At 45.6% G+C, this 19,371-nt stretch overlaps 1 protein-coding gene across 3 annotated transcripts in view; it reads right to left on the bottom strand.

Moving 5' to 3' along the window:
* The window catches only part of mtfmt (mitochondrial methionyl-tRNA formyltransferase), a 65,249-nt gene that overhangs the window by 21,595 nt on the left and 24,283 nt on the right, over positions 1–19,371 (bottom strand). For 2 of the 3 annotated variants that reach the window (XM_068018350.1, XM_068018352.1), the window contains 2 exons: positions 18,417–18,508; positions 16,437–16,518 (listed from right to left, as the gene is read on the bottom strand). The exons of the other annotated variant lie outside the window; for it this stretch is intronic. In XM_068018350.1, coding sequence (XP_067874451.1) covers positions 16,437–16,518; positions 18,417–18,508 — 174 coding nt within the window. The remainder of the gene's footprint in view (positions 1–16,436; positions 16,519–18,416; positions 18,509–19,371) is intronic. 3 annotated transcript variants of the gene reach the window in all.

Genomic DNA, 19,371 nt, shown 5'->3' with positions numbered 1-19,371 from the left:
TTCTACCTAACTCCCGAAACTCCCCCTGCAGGACCTCGTCACTCTTTCTGCCTATGTCGTTGGTACCGACGTGTACCACAACCTCTGGCTGTTCACCCTCCCCCTTCAGAATGCCCCCGGTCCGTTCAGCGACATCCTTGAGTCTGGCACCAGGCCATGTCTCCATAATGGCTACTGGGTTATACCCACCAAGTTGTATTGGCGCCTGCAATTCAATTTGTTCCTTGCACTCGGTGTGTTTCTATATAAAAAACACACGTATTTGGGCCACACACCCTAACTTGCCCTTCTGCTCCAACGTCTTACTCACACATTTCTTATTAGTCTCATTTTTTTTTATTCATTCATGGGATGCGGGCAACGCTGGCCAGGCCAGCATTTATTGCCCAAGCAGAATTGCCCTTGAGAAGGTGGTGGTGAGCTACCTTCTTGAACCGCTGCAGTCCATTTGGGGTAGGTATACCCACAGTGCTGTTAGGAAGGGAGTTCCAAGATTTTGACCCAGCGACAGTGAAGGAACGGCGATATAGTTCCAAGTCAGGATGGTGTGTGACTTGGAGGGGAACTTGCAGGTGGTGGTGTTCCCATGTATTTGCTGCCCTTGTCCTTCTAGTTGGTAGAGGTCGGGGGCTTGGAAGGTGCTGTCTAAGGAGCCTTGGTGCATTGCTGCAGTGCATCTTGATGGTACACACTGCTGCCACTGTACGTCAGTGGTGGAGGGAGTGAATGTTCGTAGATGGGGTGCCAATCAAGCGTGCTGCTTTGTTCTGGATGGTGTCGAGCTTCTTGAGTGTTGTTGGAGCTGCACCCATCCAGGCAAGTGGAGAGTATTCCATCACACTCCTGACTTGTGCCTTGTAGATGGTGGAAAGGCTTTGGGGAGTCAGGAGGTGAGTTACTCGGCTCAGGATTCCCAGCCTCTGACCTGCTCTTGTAGCCACAGTATTTATATGGCTACTCCAGTTCAGTTTCTGGTCAATGGTAACGCCGAGGATATTGATAGTGGGGATTCAGCGATGGTAATGCTGTTGAATGTCAAGGGGAGATGGTTAGATTCGCTCTTGTTGGAGATGGTCATTGCCTGGCACTTGTGTGGCACGAATGGTACTTGCCACTTATCAGCCCAAGCCTGGATATTGTCCAGGTCTTGCTGCATTTCTACACGGACTGCTTCAGTATCTGAGGAGTCACAAATGGTGTTGAACATTGTGCAATCATCCGCGAACATCCCCACTTCTGACCTTATGATTGAAGGAAGGTCATTGATGAAGCAGCTGAAGGTGGTTGGGCCTAGGACACTACCCTGAGGAACCCCGACAGTGATGTCTTGGAGCTCAGATGATTGACCTCCAACAACCACAACCAACTTGCTTTGCGCTAGGTATGACTCCAGCCAGCGGAGGGTTTTCCCCCTGATTCCCATTGACTCCAGTTTTGCTAGGGCTCTTTGATGCCATACTCAGTCAAATGCTGCCTTGATGTCAAAAGCAGTCACTCTCACCTCACCTCTCAAGTTCAGCTCTTTTGTCCATGTTTGAACCAAGGCTGTAATGAGGTCAGGAGCTGAGTGGGCCTGGCAGAACCCAAACTGAGCGTCACTGAGCAGGTTATTGCTAAGCAAGTGCTGCTTGATGGCACTGTTGATGACACCTTCCATCTCTTTACTGATGATAGAGAGTAGGCTGATGGGGCAGTAATTGGCCGGGTTGGATTTGTTCTGCTTTTTGTGTACAGGACATACCTGGGCAACTTTCAACATTGCAGGGTAGATGCCAGTGCTGTAGCTGTACTGGAGCAGCTTGGCTAGAGGCGCGGCAAGTTCTGGAGCACAGGTTTTCAGTACTATTGCCGGAACATTGTCAGGGCCCATAGCTTTTGCAGTGTCCAATGCCTTCAGTCGTTTCTTGATATCATGCGGAGTGAATCGAATTGGCTGAAATCTGGCATCTGTGATGCTGGGGACTTCAGGAGGAGGCCAAGATGGATCATCAACTCAGCACTTCTGGCTGAAGGTTCTTAGCAAATGCTTCAGCCTGAACTTTTGCACTGATGTGCTGGGCTCCCCCATCATTGAGGATGGGGATATTTGTGGAGCCACCTGCTCCAGTTAGTTGTTTAATTGTCCACCACCATTCACAGCTGGATGTGGCAGGACTGCAGAGCTTAGATCTGATCCGTTGGTTATGGGATCGCTTAGCTCTATCACATGCTGCTTACGCAGTTTGGCACACAGATAGTCCTGTGTTGTAGCTTCACCAGGTTGACACCTCATTTTGAGGTATGCCTGGTGCTGCGTCTGGCATGTCCTCCTGCACTCTTCATCGAACCAGGGTTGGTCTCCTGGCTTGATGGTAATGGTAGAGTGGGGGATATGCCAGGTCATGAGGTTAGAGATTGTGGTCGAGTACAATTCTGCTGCTGCTGATGGCCCACAGCGCCTCATGGATGGCCAGTTTTGCATTGCTAGATCTGTTCGAAATATATCCCATTTAGCATGGTGATAGTGCCACACAACACGGTATCCTCAATGTAAAGGCGGGACTTCGCCTCCACAAGGACTGTGCGGTGGTCACTCCTACCAATACAGTCATGGACAGAAGCATCTGCAGCAGACAGATTGGTGAGGACGAGGTCAAGTATGCTTTTCCCTCAAATTGGTTCCCCCACCACCTGCCGCAGACCCAGTCTAGCAGCTATGTCCTTTAGGACTCGGCCAGCCCGGTCAGTAGTGGTGCTACCAAGCCACTCTTGGTGATGGACACTGAAGTCCCCCACCCAGAGTACATTTTGTGCCCTTGCCACCCTCAGTGCTTCCCCCAAGTGGTGTTCAACATGGTGGAGTACTGAGTCATCAGCTGAGGGAGGGCAGTCGGTGGTAATTAGTAGGTTAACCTTGCCCACGTTTGACCTGATGCCATGAGACTTCATGGGATCCGGAGGCGATGTTGAGGACTCCCAGGGCAACTCCCTCCCTACTGTATACCAGTGCCACCACCTCTGCTGGGTCTGTCCTGCCAGTGGGACAGGACATACCCAGGGATAGCGATTGCAGTGTCTAGGACATTGTCTGTAAGGTATGATTCCGCGAGTATGACTACGTCAGGCTGTTGCTTGACTAGTCTGTGGGACAGCTCTCCCAACTTTGGCACAAGCCCCCAGATGTTCGTCAGGAGGACTTTGCAGGGTCGACAGGGCTGGGTTTGCCGTTTCCGGTGCCTAGGTCGATGCTGGGTGGTCTGTCCGGTTGCATTCCTTTTTATTAACTTCGTAGTGGTTAGATACAACTGAGTGGCTTGCTAGGCCATTTCAGAGGGCATGTAAGAGTTAGCCACATTGCTGTGGCTCTGGAGTCACATGTCGGCCAGACCAGGTAAGGACAGCAGATTTCCTTCCCTAAAGGACATTCGTGAACCAAATGGGTTTTTACAACAATCGACAACAGTTTCATGGCCATCATTAGACTAGCTTTTAATGCCAGATTTATTAATTAAATTCAAATTCCACCTTCTGCTGTGGTAGGATTTGAACCCATGTCCCCAGAGAAATACCCTGGGTCTCTGGGTTACTAGTCCAGTGATAATACCACTACGCCACCGCTTACCTGATTTAATTACTTTACATGTTAGTTTTCCTTTTACTTGTAGCGCCTAAAGCACAATTTCTGATTAGTCGCTTCCTTTTCAATTTTTTTTTAAAAATTATACAAACTTTTTCCATTTTAGCCCGCCAAAGAAAAGCAGAGTTGTCCTGGTGGTTGTACCCTGGCTAACATTCCTCCCTCAACCAGCAAGTGAAGAAAGCAGACTAACTGGTCCTTCATTTGTTTGATGTTTTGACAACTTGCTCTGTGCAATTGGCTGGAAATAACAAGCTGTACTTCAAAAGTAATCCATTGGTTGAACTACATCCAGAAGTCCTGAAGATAGGATAATCCATTTTAAAAATACTGGTCCCTTCCCTCTGCTTGTCACACAACCTATTAAACTCTGTGATGGAGCTAGCATTCTTGACATTTGTCACCTGCTCTCTCACTTCTGTCACTTCAGTTCTGATGAAAGATCAGAATCTGAAATAGGCTTTTCTCTTTACATAGTTTCTTTTTTTTTAAATTACAGCTCTGTTAATTCCTGGGGTTGTTTGGCTTTCCTGAAGCCTAGTGATGGGACCCGCAAGGGGAGGTTGGGCCCTTGTTCTCGCTTGATGCACCATCATTGCACAAACATCAGGCCCTGACTGAGGACTGAGAACGCCAGCTGAGGGAGTGTCTGCCCTGCAGTCAATGAGAAAAGTCCCAGTGACAGTGAAGACCCAAGAAAGACAAAATACACAAACAAAGAACTTAGAACACAAAGGATAGAAACCTTTTGAAAGTGTGATCTGGTAGTTTTTTTTTTGTTTTAAATTGGTAGATTTTCTGCAGTGACCAGTAATGATGATTAGGGGTGTTTCTTAAAAATAAGAGAAAATCAAATCAGGCAATGGACATACATATTATTACACAATCTTCAGCATTGTTGCCAACGGTGTTTCTGTGACTCGGTAAACTGCACAATAGCTGAAGCATGCAATTTATTAACTTTTTTCCATTTATATAAAAGCCATCTTCCTGCAAAACAATTAGTGGCCTTGATTATATGCTTCTTTGTACAAGTGGACACATTTATTTCATCTTTAAAATCTAAAATACACAGTGGCAAGCAGACGGTTGGAGGTAGATATCTGGCAATTAGCAGTAAGGAGGTCATTGTGTTTAGTGCCTGTTAAGGAGCTGCTGCTTTTGCCTCTGATACTTGTAAGCTTGAAGTGGTGACCAGTTAAAAATTTTTGTCAGCTTTTAGTGCAAATTAGTGTGCGCATAGGAGAAGAGAAAAACTTAAAGGAAATTGTAAATATAATACCGATAACCTAGAAGAAGATATGACAAAGTTTAGTTTCGAGATACAGCACTGAAACAGGCCCTTCGGCCCACCTAGTCTGTGCCGACCATCAGCCACCCATTTATACTAATCCTACACTAATTCCATATTCCTACCACATCCCCACATTTCCCTACCACCTACCTATACTAGGGGCAATTTATAATGGCCAATTTACCTATCAACCTGCAAGTCTTTTGGCATGTGGGAGGAAACCGGAGCACCCAGAGGAAACCCACGCAGACACAGGGAGAACTTGCAAACTCCACACAGGCAGTACCCAGAATTGAACCCGCGTCCCTGGAGCTCTGAGGCTGCGGTGCTAACCACTGCGCCACTGTGCCAAAGCAGGTTGCGTGTCTGGACTGCAGCACGTGGCATTTTTCGGACAGCGAGACTGACCCGAGCAAACACATCTGCAGTCGACATTTGTGATTTGAATCGCTCCAGCTCAGTCATGGAGCTTGAGTGCGAGTTAGAGAGACACTCCAATACATAAGCGAGGGGAAGCAGCGTCTGTATAGTTTGGTTCAGAGTTCCAAAGAAACTGACCCTATCCAACAGGTACAATGTATTTGGTACCCGTGTGGATAAGGAGAAAGACTGTCAGAAGGACAGCCAGAAAGTGGACCATGGCACCTTGGAGAAGCAGACTATCCAAAGTCAGGAGGGAAAGGAGGAGAGGAAGCATAATGTGGTAGTTGTAGGGGATTTCATAATTAGGGGAACAGATAGCATCCTTTGTAAGCAGGATTGAGACATCCATATGATACATGGCCTACTTGGTGGCAGGGTGAGGGACATCTCAACTAGCTTGAAAAGGTCGAGGAGAGGGAGGGGAAGCATCCAGTCATCGTGATCCATGTTGGGACCAACAGCATAGGGTACAGAAGGCAAGAGGTCCTGTTTGGAGAGTACCAGGAACTAGGAGCTAAGTTACAGAACAGGATCTCAAGGGTTATAATCTACAAAATTATCCAAGCCACGTGCAAACTAGCGTTGAGATAAGCAGTTTAGGGAGATGAACATGTGGCTGAAGGAATGGTTCCATTTCATGGGAAAATGCCACCTGCACTGGGACAGCTCCACCTGAACTGTGGTGGGATCAGGGTCCTAACAAAAAGGATAAATAAGGCGGTCACAAGGAGTTTAAAGTAGCAAGTCGGGGGAGGGTCTAGGTGAAAAAGGGTAGTATAAATGATAGTTTGAAATTAAACAAAATGGAAGGGAGTAGAATAACAGTCAGAAATTGTGCTTTAGGCACTACATGTAAATAGATGTAAAGTAATTAAATCAGGAGAAAGAGGAAATGTGAGATTAAAACATTCGAACAGAAAGGCAAGTTAGGAGGTCAGGTCCAAATATGCATTCTTTGTACAAAAGCACAGAGTAGAAAGGAACAAGCTGAATGAATTGCAGACAGCAATACAACTTAGGGCGGCACAATGGCGCAGTGGTTAGCATCGCAGCCTCACAGCTCCAGCGACCCGGGTTCAATTCTGGGTACTCCGTGTCTGCGTGGGTTTCCTCCGGGTGCTCCGGTTTCCTCCCACATGCCAAAGACTTGCAGGTTGATAGGTAAATTGGCCATTAGCAATTGCCCCTAGTATAGGTAGGTGGTAGGGAAATGTGGGGATGTGGTAGGAATATGGAATTAGTGTAGGATTAGTATAAATGGGTGGCTGATGGTCGGCACAGACTCGGTGGGCCGAAGGGCCTGTTTCAGTGCTGTATCTCTAAATAAAAAAAAATAAAAAACAAAATATGACATGGTAACCATCATGGAGACATGGCTGCAAAATAGTAAGGACTGGGAATTAAATATACCAGACTATAAGGTCGACAGGAAAGATAGGGAAATGGTAAAGGAGGAGTAGCAGCCTTAGTGATTAAGGATAAAATCACTTCAAAGATGAGAGGATATGAGGTAAGCAGGTAGTGGAGGCTTTATGGGGAGAATAAAGTAGAAAAGGATTTAAGACTGTAGTGCAAGTTGTGTATAGCCCCCTGGTAACTGCTGTGAAGTGGAAGACTGTATAAATGCAGAGATTAGACAAGCATGTAGCAAAGGCAGAGTGGTTGTAATGTGAAATTTTAATTTTCATATAGATTGGAATAAGCAGACTTGCATGTGTTAGAACAGTAGTGAATTTCTCAAGTGCTCCCAGGATAGTTTTCTGCAACAATACGTCCTACAGCCAGCAAGGAGAAATGCTATATTAGATTCGGTCAGGAATCATGAGCCAGACGTAGTTAACATCCCAGCGACGTGTGCACATTTATCCAATAGCGATCATATGATCAAGTTCAAACCTAGTGTTTGAAAGGAAGAATCATGAAACAGCCAAGATTCTAGATTTAGGTAAAGCTGACTTCAATACGATGATTAAGGTGATTGATAGAAGGGTTAGAGGGGACATGAGAAAAATCTTTTTCATCCAGAGGGTTGTGGGTGTCTGGAATTCACTACCAGGAACAATGGTGGAGGCAGAAACCCTCAACTCGTTTAAAAAGGTACCTGGACATGTACCCGAAGTGCTGTAACCTGCAAGGCTATGGACCAGGTACTGGAAGGTGGGTTTAGATTGGGCAGCTAGTTTTTTCAGCTGACATGGACACGATGGGCTGAATGGCCTACTTCTGTGCCATGATTTTTCTACGGTTCTATGGAGACAAAGACTGTCCACAGTAAACTTGGAAAGTCTGTTAATGGGTAAAATGACAGAGGATCAGTGGGGGTGCTCGGAAAAGAATTTGTGAGTCAGAACCAGTTTATATTTCTAAGGGGAAAGGAGCTCTATTTGCCATTAAAAACAGCCAGCCAAGGACAACCTAAGAGGTTAGAGACAATATAAACTATTACTACAGACTAGTTAGCCTCATATCTGTTGTCAGGAGATTACTGGAGTCTATAATTAAGGATAGGCTCATTGAACACCTTGAAAGTTTTCAGTTGATCAGAGAGCCAGCGTGGACTTGTAAAAGGGCTGGTTATGCCTGAAGAACATGACTTTTTTTTTTGAAGAGATGACTACAGCAGTGGACAGGGGATGGATATTATTTATATGGACTTCTAGAAGGCATTCTATAAAGCCCCCCATAAGAGACTGCTAGCTAAAGTTGATGCTCAAGAAATTGAAGGCAAATTATTAACCTGGTTGAAAATTGGCTGAGTGGAAGGAGAGACAGACAGTAGGGATACAAAAAGCAAGACAAATGCAACCTGGCCAATTACCACCCTACCAGTCTACTCTCAATCATCAGCAAAGTGATGGAAGGGGTCATCGACAGTGCTATCAAGCACCACTTGCTTAGCAATAACTCCAGAGGTGAGGTGTGAGTGACTACCCTCGACATCAAGGCAGCATTTGACAAGAGTATAGCATCAAGCTGCCCTAACAAAACTGGACTCAATGGGAATCGGGGGGAAACTCTCCGCTGGTTGGAATCATACCTAGCACAAAGGAAGATGTTTATGGTTGTTGGAGGTCAATCATCTCAGTCACAGGACATCATTGCAGGTGTTCCTCAGGGTAGTGTCCTAGGCCCAACCATCTTCAGCTGCTTCATCAATGACCTTCCCTCCATCATAAGGTCAGAAGTACCTTAAACTTGGTTTTTCATGTTTGTGCTTTTGGACAGAACCTTTGCCAGTTCTGAAATGTTAACTCTGCTTCTCTCTCTCCAGATGTTGCCAGACCTGCTGAGTATTTCCAGCACTTTCTGTTTTATGTCAGATTTCCAGCATCAGCAGTATTTTGTTTATCAGAAGCGGGGATGTACGCTGATGATTGCACAGTGCTCAGCACCATTCTCGACTCCTCAGATACTGAAGCAGCCCGACCTGGACAACATCCAGGTTTGGGCTGATAAGTGGCAAGTAACATTCATGCCACACAAGTGCTGGGCAATGACCATCTTAAATAAGATTGAATCTCACCATCTCTCCTTGATGTTCAATGACATTACCATCGCTGAATCCCCCACTAACATCCTGGGGGTTCCATTGACCAGAAATTGAACTGGACCAGCCACATAAATACAGTGTCCCAGAACAAGTCAGAGGCTAGAAATTCTGCAGCAAATAACTCACCTCCTGTCTCCCCAGTGCCTGCCCACCATCGACAAGGCACCAGTCAGGGATGTGATGGAATACTCTTCACTTGCCTGGATGAGTGCAGCACCAACACAAGAGGCTCAACACCATCCAGGCAAAGCAACCTGGTTGATTGGCACCCTATTCACCCCCTCAACTACTGACACACGCGGCAGCAGCGTGCACCATCTGCAGCACCTTCCAAACCCACAACCTCTTCCACTTAGAAGGACAAGGGCAGCAGATGCATGGGAACGCCACAACCTACAAGTTCCTCTCCAATCCACACACCATCCTGACTGGGAACTATATCGCCATTCCTTCACCGTCATTGGGTCAAAGTTCTGGAACTCCCTTCCTAACAGCATTGTGAGTGTACCTGCACCCCAAGGACTGCAGCAGTTCAAGAAGAGAGCTCACCACCACCTTCTCAATGGCAATTAGGGATGGACAATAAATGCTGGCATAGCCAGCGATGCCCACAACCCACGAACAAATAAAGAGTGAACAGGTACTGTAATTGGCAGGATGTAACTAGTGTGTTTCACAAGCATCTGTGTTGGGGTCTCAACTATTCACCATATTTATTAAAGGACTCAGATGACGGGATAGAAAGCTACATATCCGAATTTGCCGATGATACAAAAGATAAGAAGCATTGTAAGAAATGTAGATGGAAGCATAAATTTACAAAAAGATATTGATAGATTAAGTGAATGAGCAAAACTGTGACAAATGGACTTCAATGTAAGCAAATGTGAGGTCATCTACTTTGGACCTCAAAAAAGGATAGAACAGGGTATTTTCTAACTGATGTAAAGCTAGAAACAGTGGGGGTCCAGGTACATAGGTCATTAAAATGTCATGAACAGATACAGAAAATTATTCAACAAGGCTAATAAATACTGGCCTATAAATCTAGAGGACAAATACAAAGGGGTAGAAGTCAGCTTCAGCTTTACAAAGCCCTGGTTAGACCACACCTGGATTACTGACAGAAGTTCTGGGCACCACACATTAGGAAGGATAGATATATTGGCTTTGGAGGGAGTGCAGTATAGATTTACCAAGAGGATACCTGGATTCCAAAGGGTAAATTAGGAGGACAGGTTACATAAACTAGGTTAAAAACAAGAAATGCTGGAAATACTCAGCAGGTCTGGCAGCATCTGTGGAGAGAGAACCCACATGCCAAAGACTTGCAGGTTGATAGGTAAATTGGCCATTATAAATTGCCCCTAGTATAGGTAGGTGGTAGGGAAAATATAGGGACAGGTGGGGATGTGGTAGGAATATGGAATTAGTGTAGGATTAGTATAAATGGGTGGTTGATGGTCGGCACAGACTCGGTGGGCCGAAGGGCCTGTTTCAGTGCTGTATCTCTAAACTAAACAGAAGCAGAGTTAACATTTCAGGTCAGTGACCCTTCTTCAGAACTGGCAAATATGAGAAATGTGAAAGGTTTTAAGCAAGTAAAGTGGGGGTGGGGCAAGAGATAACAAAGGAGGTGTAGACAGGACAAGGTCACAGAGAATAACCGACCAAAAGGTGCTTTTTATTTACATAAACTAGGGTTGTATTCCCTGGAATTTAGAAGCTCAATGGGTAAATTAATGAAGTTTTCAAGGGATTAAGAACAAATAGGGTAGATAAAGAGAAGCTATTTCATTGGTTGTTGAGTCTACAACTGGGGACATAGTCTAAAACTTCGAGTTAGACCTTTCAGCAGTGATTTTAGAAAACAATTCTGCACACAAAAGGGTGGTAAAAGTTTGGAACTCACTTCCACAAAGAGTGATTAATCAAATGTAAATTTTAAATCAGAGACTGATAGATTTCTGTTCACCAACACTAGAGCACAGTAGTTTATGGCACAGGAGGAGTTCATTCGGCCTATCGAGTGCATGCTGGCTCTCTGCAGAGCAATCCAGTCAGTCCCTGGATTGATCCCTGTAGCCCTGCAAGTTTATTTCCTTCAAGTGCTCATCCAGTTTCCTTTTGAAATCATTGATCGTCCCTGCTTCCATTACTCTCGCGGGCAGTGTTCCAGTTAGTGTTCCACTAATGACATAGGCAGGAAGAGTGATGAGGTTCTGCAGGGCGAGTTCAGGGAGTTAGGTAGAAAGTTAAAGGGCAGGACCTCTAGGGTTGTAATCTCGGGATTACTCCCTATGCCACGTGCCAGTGAGGCTAGAAATAGGAAGATAGTGCAGCTAAACACGTGGCTGAACAGCTGGTGTAGGAGGGAGGGTTTCAGATATCTGGATCATTCGGATCTCATCCGGGACAGGTGGGACCTGTATAAGAATGACGGGTTGCATCTAAACTGGAGGGGCACAAATATCCTGGCTGCGAGGTTTGCTAGCGTCACTCGGGAGGGTTTAAACTAGTGTGGCAGGGGGTGGGAACCAGAGCAGTAGGTCAGCAGGTGAAATAAATGAGGGGGAACTAGTAAATAAGGCCAGTAAGACTAAGAGGAAGAGCAGGCAGGGAGATGTTGCGGAGCACAGCGGGACTGGTGGTCTGAAGTGCATTTGTTTCAATGCGAGAAGTAGAACAGGTAAGGCAGATGAACTTCGAGCTTGGACTAGTACTTGGAACTATGTTGTTGTTGCTATTACAGAGACTTGGTTGAGGGAAGGACAGGATTGGCAGCTAAATGATCCAGGATTTAGAAGCTTCAGGCGGGATAGAGAGGGGATGTAAAAGGGATGGGGGAGTTGCATTACTGGTTAAGGAGAATATCACAGCTGTACTGCGGGAGGGCACCTCAGAGGGGTCATGCAGCGAGGCAATATGGGTAGAGCTCAAGGACAGGAAGGGTGCAGTCACGATGTTGGGGGTTTAGTACAGGCCTCCCAACAGGAAGCGGGATGTAGAGGAGCAGATATGTAGACAGGTTTTGGAAAGATGTAAAGGTAACAGGGTTGTGGTGGTGGGTGATTTTAACTTCCCCTATATTGACTGGGACTCACTTAGTGCTAGGGGCTTGGATGGGACAGAATTTGTAAAGAGCATCCAGGAGGGCTTCTTGAAACAATATGTAGATAGTCCAACTAGGGATGGGGCCGTACTGGACCTGGTATTGGGGAATGAGCCCGGCCAGGTGGTCGAAGTTTCAGTGGGGGAGCATTTCAGAAACAGTGACCATAATTCCATAAGTTTTAAGGTACTTGTGGATAAGGATAAGAGTAGTCCTCGAGTGAACGTGCTAAATTGGGGGAAGGCTAATTATAACAATATTAGGTAAGAACTGAATAATTTAGATTGGGGGCGGCTGTTTGAGGGAAAATCAACATCTGACATGTGGGAGTCCTTCAAACGTCAGTTGATCAGAATCCAGGACCGGCATGTTCCTGTGAGGAAGAAGGATACGTTTGGCAAGTTTCGGGAACCTTAGATAACACGGGATATTGTGAGCCTAGTCAAAAAGAAAAAGGAAGCATTTGTAAGGGCTAAAAGGCTGGGAACAGACAAAGTCCTTGAGGAATATAAAGAAAGTGGGAAGGAACTTAAGCAAGGAGTCAGGAGGGCCAAAAGGGGTCATGAAAAGTCATTGGCAAACAGGATTAAGGAGAATTCCAAGGCTTTTTAATATGTATATAAAGAGCAAGAGGGTAGCCAGGGAAAGGGTTGGCCCATTCAAGGACAGGAGGGAATCTATGCGTGGAGCCAGAGGAAATGGGCGAGGTACTAAATGAGTACTTTGCATCAGTATTCACCAAAGAGAAGGACTCGGTGGATGATGAGTCTAGGGGAGTGTAGATAGTCTGGGTCATCTCACTATCAAAAAGGAGGTGTTGGGCGTCTTGCAAAGCATTAAGGTAGATAAGTCCCCAGGGCCTGATGGGATCTACCCCAGAATACTGAGGGAGGCAAGGGAAGAAATTTCTGGGGCCTTGACAAAAATATTTGCATCCTCATTGGCTACAAGTGAGGTCCCAGAGGACTGGAGAATAGCCAATGTTGTTCCTTTGTTTAAGAAGGGTAGCAAGGATAATCCAGGAAATTATAGGTCGGTGAGCCTTACGTTAGTGGTAGGGAAATTATTAGAGAGGATTCTTCGGGACAGGATTTACTCCCATTTGGAAACAAACTTATTAGCGAGAGGCAGCATGGTTTTGTGAAGGGGAGGTCGTGTCTCACTAATTTGATTGAGTTTTTTGAGGAAGTGACAAAGATGATTGATGAAGGAAGGGCAGTGGATGTTATCTATATGGACTTCAGTAAAGCCTTTGACAAGGTCCCGCATGGCAGACTGGTACAAAAGGTGAAGTCACACGGGATCAGAGGTGAGCTGGCAAGATGGATACAGAATTGGCTCGGTCATAGAAGACAGAGGGTAGCAGTGGAAGGGTGCTTTTCTGAATGGAGGGATGTGACTAGTGGTGTTCCACAGGGATCAGTGCTGGGATCTTTGCTGTTTGTAGTATATATAAATGATTTGGAGGAAAATGTAGCTGGTCTGATTAGTACGTTTGCGGACGACACAAAGGTTGGTGGAGTTGCGGATAGTGATGAGGATTGTCAGAGGATACAGCAGGATATAGATCGGTTGGAGACTTGGGTGGAGAAATGGCAGATGGAGTTTAATCCGGACAAATGTGAGGTCATGCATTTTGGAAGATCTAATACAGGTGGGAAGTATACAGTAAACGGCAGAACCCTTGGGAGTATTGACAGGCAGAGAGATCTGGGCGTACAGGTCCACAGGTTACTGAAAGTGGCAACGCAGGTGGATAAGGTCAAGAAGGCATCAGCATGCTTGCCTTCATAGGTCGGGGCATAGAGTATAAAAATTGGCAAGTCATGCTGCAGCTGTACAGAACTTTAGTTAGGCCACACTTAGAATATTGCGTGTAATTCGGCTCGCCACACCACCAGAAGGACGTGGAGGCTTTGGAGAGGGTACAGAAGAGGTTTACCAGGATGTTGCCTGGTCTGGAGGGCATTAGCTATGAGGAGAGGTTGGATAAACTCGGATTGTTTTCACTGCAACGAAGGAGGTGGAGGGGCGACATGATAGAGGTTTACAAAATTATGGGTGGGCATGGACAGAGTGGATAGTCAGAAGCTTTTTCCCAGGGTTACTAGGAGACATAGGTTTAAGGTGCAAGGGGCAAAGTTTAGAGGGGATGTGCGAGGCATGTTCTTTACACAGAGGGTGCTGAGTGCCTGGAAGTTGCTGCCGGGGGAGGTGGTGGAAGCAGGTACGATAGCGACGTTTAAGAGGCATCTTGACAAATACATGAATCGGATGGGAATAGAGGGATACGGACCCCGGAAGTGCAGAAGGTTTTAGTTTAGGCAGGCATCAAGATCGGCGCAGGCTTGGAGGGCCGAATGGCCTGTTCCTGTGCAACTCCCCCACCCCTTTTACATCCCCCTCGATCCCGCCTGAAGCTTCTAAATCCTGGAACATGTAGCTGCCAATCCTGTCCTTCCCTCAACCAAGTCTTTGTAATAGCAACAACATATTTCCAAGTACTAATCCAAGCTCTAAGTTCATCTGCCTTACCTGTTATACTTCTCGCATTGAAACAAATGCACTTCAGACCTCCAGTCCCGCTGTGCTCCGCAACATCTCCCTGCCTGCTCTTCCTCTTAGTCTTACCGGCCTCATTTACTCGTTCCCCTTCATTTATTTCACTTGCTGTCAGACTGCTCTGGTTCCCACCCCCCTGCCACACTAGTTTAAACCCTCCCGAGTGACGCTAGCAAACCTTGCAGCCAGGATATTTGTGTCCCTCCAGTTTCGATGCAACCCGTTTTTCTTGTACAGGCCCACCTGTCCCTGAAGAGATCCCAATGGTCCAGATATCTGAAACCCTCCCTTCTACACCAGCTGTTCAGCCACGTGTTTAGCTGCACTATCTTCCTATTTCTAGCCTCACTGGCACGTGGCATAGGGAGTAATCCCGAGATTACAACCCTAGAGGTCCTGTCTTTTAACTTTCTACCTAACTCCCTAAACTCCCCCTGCAGGACCTCGTCACTCTTCCTGCCTATGTCATTGGTACCGATGTGTACCACAACGTCTGGCTATTCACCCTCCCCCTTCAGAATGCCCCCTGTCTGTTCAGAGACATCCTTGACCCTGGCACCAGGGAGGCAACATACCATCCTGGAGTCTCTTTCACATCCACAGAAGCGCCTATCTGTGCGCCTGACTATCGAGTCCCCTATAACTATTGCTCTTCTGAGATTTGTCCCTCCCTGCTGAACAACAGTGCCAGCCATGGTGCCACTGCTCTGGCTGCTGCTGTTTTCACCTGATAGGCCATCCCCCCCCCCCCCAAACAGTATCCAAAACTGTATACTTGTTAGAGAGGGAGATAGCCACAGGGGATTCCTGCACTGACTGCCTGCCCCTTCTAGCGGTCACCCATCTATCTGCCTGCACCTTGGGTATAACCACTTCTCTAAAACTCCTGTCTATGACGCTCTCTGCCACCTGCATGCTCCTAAGTGCATCCAGTTGCCGCTCCAACCAATCCATGCGGTCTGTGAGGAGCTGCAACTGGGTACACTTCCTGCAGATGTAGTCATCCGGAACCTCCCACATCTCACAGGTGAAGCACTGCACCCCTCTAACTGACATTTCCAGCACTAATTAATAAATTAATTTAAAATAAATACTTATTAAATCCTTACTAAATTGTTATAACTATATGGTCCCTCATGCTAGATTCCTACTATAAATATTAAATGCTAACTAAATACAGTAATCTCCTCCCTCTGGTTTAGTTGCTCTACTTATTAATTAGTTAATTAGGGTTTTAATCAATTTTTATCAATGTTTTACTTTCAAATTCAGTAAATAAAAAGGTACGGTCTTAGGCTTTAGCAGCTTTGGCCACTGGTCCCATGAATAAGGACACTGTGGGTGCTGGAGGGCTACGCGAGCTAAGAATAAGTGGTCAGGCACAGGTCCTGGGACACACTGTCCGTACAGACATGCTGTTACCAGATAAATGCGTAAAATTATTAGGAGAGCTCTTAACAATAATGTTTTAATCATCTTGGTTGAGGGATAAATATTGGCCAGGACACTGGGTAGAACGCCCCTGCTCTTCTTCAAAATAGTGCCAGGGGATCTTTTACATCTGCTAAGCAAGTAGGCCCTCGATTTAACATTTTATCCAAAAGACAGCACTTCTGAAAGTGCAGCACTCCCTCAGTACTGCAATGGAATGTCTGCCTAGATTTTGTGCTTAGTCTCTCGAGTGCGGCTCAAGCCCATACCTTCTGGCTCAGATGAGCATGCTACCCACTGAGCCATGGCTGATTTCCTCAAGGGACACTGGCTAATCCAAGCTTCAATGGGGAGAAGGCAGGGAACAAGAGCTGCTCATGAACCTCAGCAACAAACTGCCTTAAAAAGAAAGTTCTGCTTTTTTAAATAATCATTTTAAATAACCTACCCAAGGAGACAGGGATTTTTTGCACATCCACTAAATCCAACAGTTTCACAGTTTTGTCCATCCACAGTGTCCTCAAGGGAATCTACAACATTCAGAGTTAACAATACCATTAACCAACATTTACTCCCATTTGGAAACAAACAAACTTATTAGCGAGAGACAGCATGGTTTTGTGAAGGGGAGGTCGTGTCTTACTAATTTGATTGAGTTTTTTGAGGAAGTGACGAAGATGATTGATGAAGGAAGGGCAGTGGATGTTATCTATATGGACTTTAGTAAAGCCTTTGACAAGGTCCCGCATGGCAGACTGGTACAAAAGGTGAAGTCACACGGGATCAGAGGTGAGATGGCAAGATGGATACAGAACTGGCTCAGTCACAGAAGACAGAGGGTAACAGTGGAAGGGTGTTTTTCTGAATGGAGGGATGTGACTAGTGGTGTTCCGCAGGGATCAGTGCTGGGACTTTTGCTGTTTGTAGTATATATAAATGATTTGGAGGAAAATGTAGCTAGTCTGATTAGTAAGTTTGCGGACGACACAAAGGTTGGTGGAGTTGCGGATAATGATGAGGATTGTCAGAGGATACAGATCGGTTGGAGACTTGGGCGGAGAAATGGCAGATGGAGTTTAATCCGGACAAATGTGAGGTAATGCATTTTGGAAGGTCTAATGCAGGTGGGAGGTATACAGTAAATGGCAGAACCCTTAGGAGTATTGACAGGCAGAGAGATCTGGGTGTACAGGTCCACAGATCACTGAAAGTGGCAACACAGGTGGATAAGGTAGTCAAGAAGGCATACGGCATGCTTGCCTTCATCGGTCGGGGCATAGAGTATAAAAATTGGCAAGTCATGTTGCAGCTGTACAGAACCTTAGTTAGGCCACACTTAGAATATTGCGTGCAATTCTGGTCACCACACTACCAGAAGGACGTGGAGGCTTTGGAGAGGGTACAGAAGAGGTTTACCAGGATGTTGCCTAGTCTGGAGGGCATTAGCTATGAGCAGAGGTTGGATAAACTCTGATTGTTTTCACTGGAACGACGGAGGTGGAGGGGCAACATGATAGAGGTTTACAAAGTTATGAGCAGCATGGACAGAGTGAATAGTCAGAAGCTTTTTCCCAGGGTGGAAGAGTCAGTTACTAGGGGACATAGGTTTAAGGTGCGAGGGGCAAAGTTTAGAGGGGATGTGCGAGGCTAGTTTTTTTTTTACACAGAGGGTGGTGAGTGCCTGGAACTTGCTGCCGGGGAGGTGGTGGAAGCAGGTACGATAGCGACGTTTAAAAGACATCTTGACAAATATATGAATAGGAAGGGAATAGAGGGATTATGGGCCCCGGAAGTGCAGAAGGTGTTAGTTTAGGCAGGCTTGGAGGGCCGAATGACCTGTTCCTGTGCTGTTCTTTGTTATTTTTCTCTCTGGCCTAAAGTTCTGTTTATTTCTCCCCACTTTTACATTTTTCTTCCTCCATTTCATCTCCCTAGACCACAGTCTGAAAGTGAACTGGCTCTCAGTTTCCATCAATGCTGTTCTTTAAGTCACTGGGGTGGGTACAAGAGCACTAGGAGGTGAAATGCCCTCGGATTTTCCCACTCTAAGTCTGGCAGACTTTATACTCAACAGTACCACCAGAATTGGGAACTTGTCCAAGGAAGGAGCGCAACTGCAACTATCAGGATGAGTCTGCAATGCCCCTGGGCAGGAGATTCCAGATCTCTTGACCAAGGTGGGCCGGGCCAGGCCAAGGGCAGCAAGAGTTAAACAAACAGAAGTTTGTGACATGACCAAGAAATTGTCAACACCGTTTTGAAAGCAAAAGGTAATTAAATTATCTTTCCTTTCTAAACTAAAGAACATTAAATTAGGCTTAAAATACATTAGTTTATTTTGGTTCTAAACTAAACTCAATGAACAGTCATGTGGAATTGTGTCTCAGACGCTCCACAGCTGCCCTTTGCCCACCTTCAGTGCACTTACCCTGGATCCTATTGCTCGATTTAACTGATCAAGCTCCTCCAACGTCTGTTCCTCCCAATTCACCCAACTCATAGCAACAGTAATTTTAGGAGCTGCAAGCAAAGACATTTCATAATTAAAATTCTTTAGCATAAACAGCCCATTTGAGATTCTCTACACTCCATCTGGAATAACTTGTTTGATAATCTTAATTCTATTGCATTTCCAATTATCTTTTAAGAACAAAACATTTTGAATATCTCAGAAAACTATGAAGAAATTGATTGGTTCGACACAGAAAATGTTTTCATGTGTGGGAGATAGAGGCTATACAAGATAGTCACCAGGAAATCCAATAGGGAACTCAAGAAACTTCTTAAACCAGATTTTTTTTTTTTTTTTTTAATTCCCTCTTGGGATAGGAGTCTGACCTCAAGGCCAGTATTTATTGCCCATCCACAATTGCCCTCGAGAATGTGGTGAAGCCTTCTTGAACTGCTGCAGTCCATCTAGTGTAGTTGCACCCACAGTGCTGCAAACAGCAACAGTGAAGGAACGACAATATAGTTCCAAGTCAGAACGACACGTGACCTGGAATGGAACTTGTAGGCGGACTGTTCCCATGCACCTGCTGCCCTTGTCCAATTGAGCGGTAGAGATCACAGGTTTCAAAAGGTGCTGTCGAAGGAGGCTTGGCGAGTTACTGCATTACATTTTGTAGATCAGGGTTGTCCAACCTTTTCACATGGGATTCACATTACAATTTTTTTCTTACATAGGGGGCCAGTGAGACAATTTCAGAAAGATAAAGGCATTAAAAATTCTATCTTCCTATTCATCAAAACAAAAACAAATGTGTATTTTTGTGAAGAAGTTTAAAATTAGAAGACTAATTTATTGACTTTTTCTTCACTATGTTGAACACTGATTTAGGGAGACATCTGGCATTTTTTTTTTACTTGCACAAGTAGTCAGT

This window comes from Heterodontus francisci, chromosome 38 (genome assembly GCF_036365525.1).
Source record: "Heterodontus francisci isolate sHetFra1 chromosome 38, sHetFra1.hap1, whole genome shotgun sequence".
Taxonomy (NCBI): Eukaryota; Metazoa; Chordata; class Chondrichthyes; order Heterodontiformes; family Heterodontidae; genus Heterodontus; species Heterodontus francisci.
Note: the sequence above shows the minus strand (reverse complement) of the source record. Positions and strands in the feature narration are given on the sequence as shown.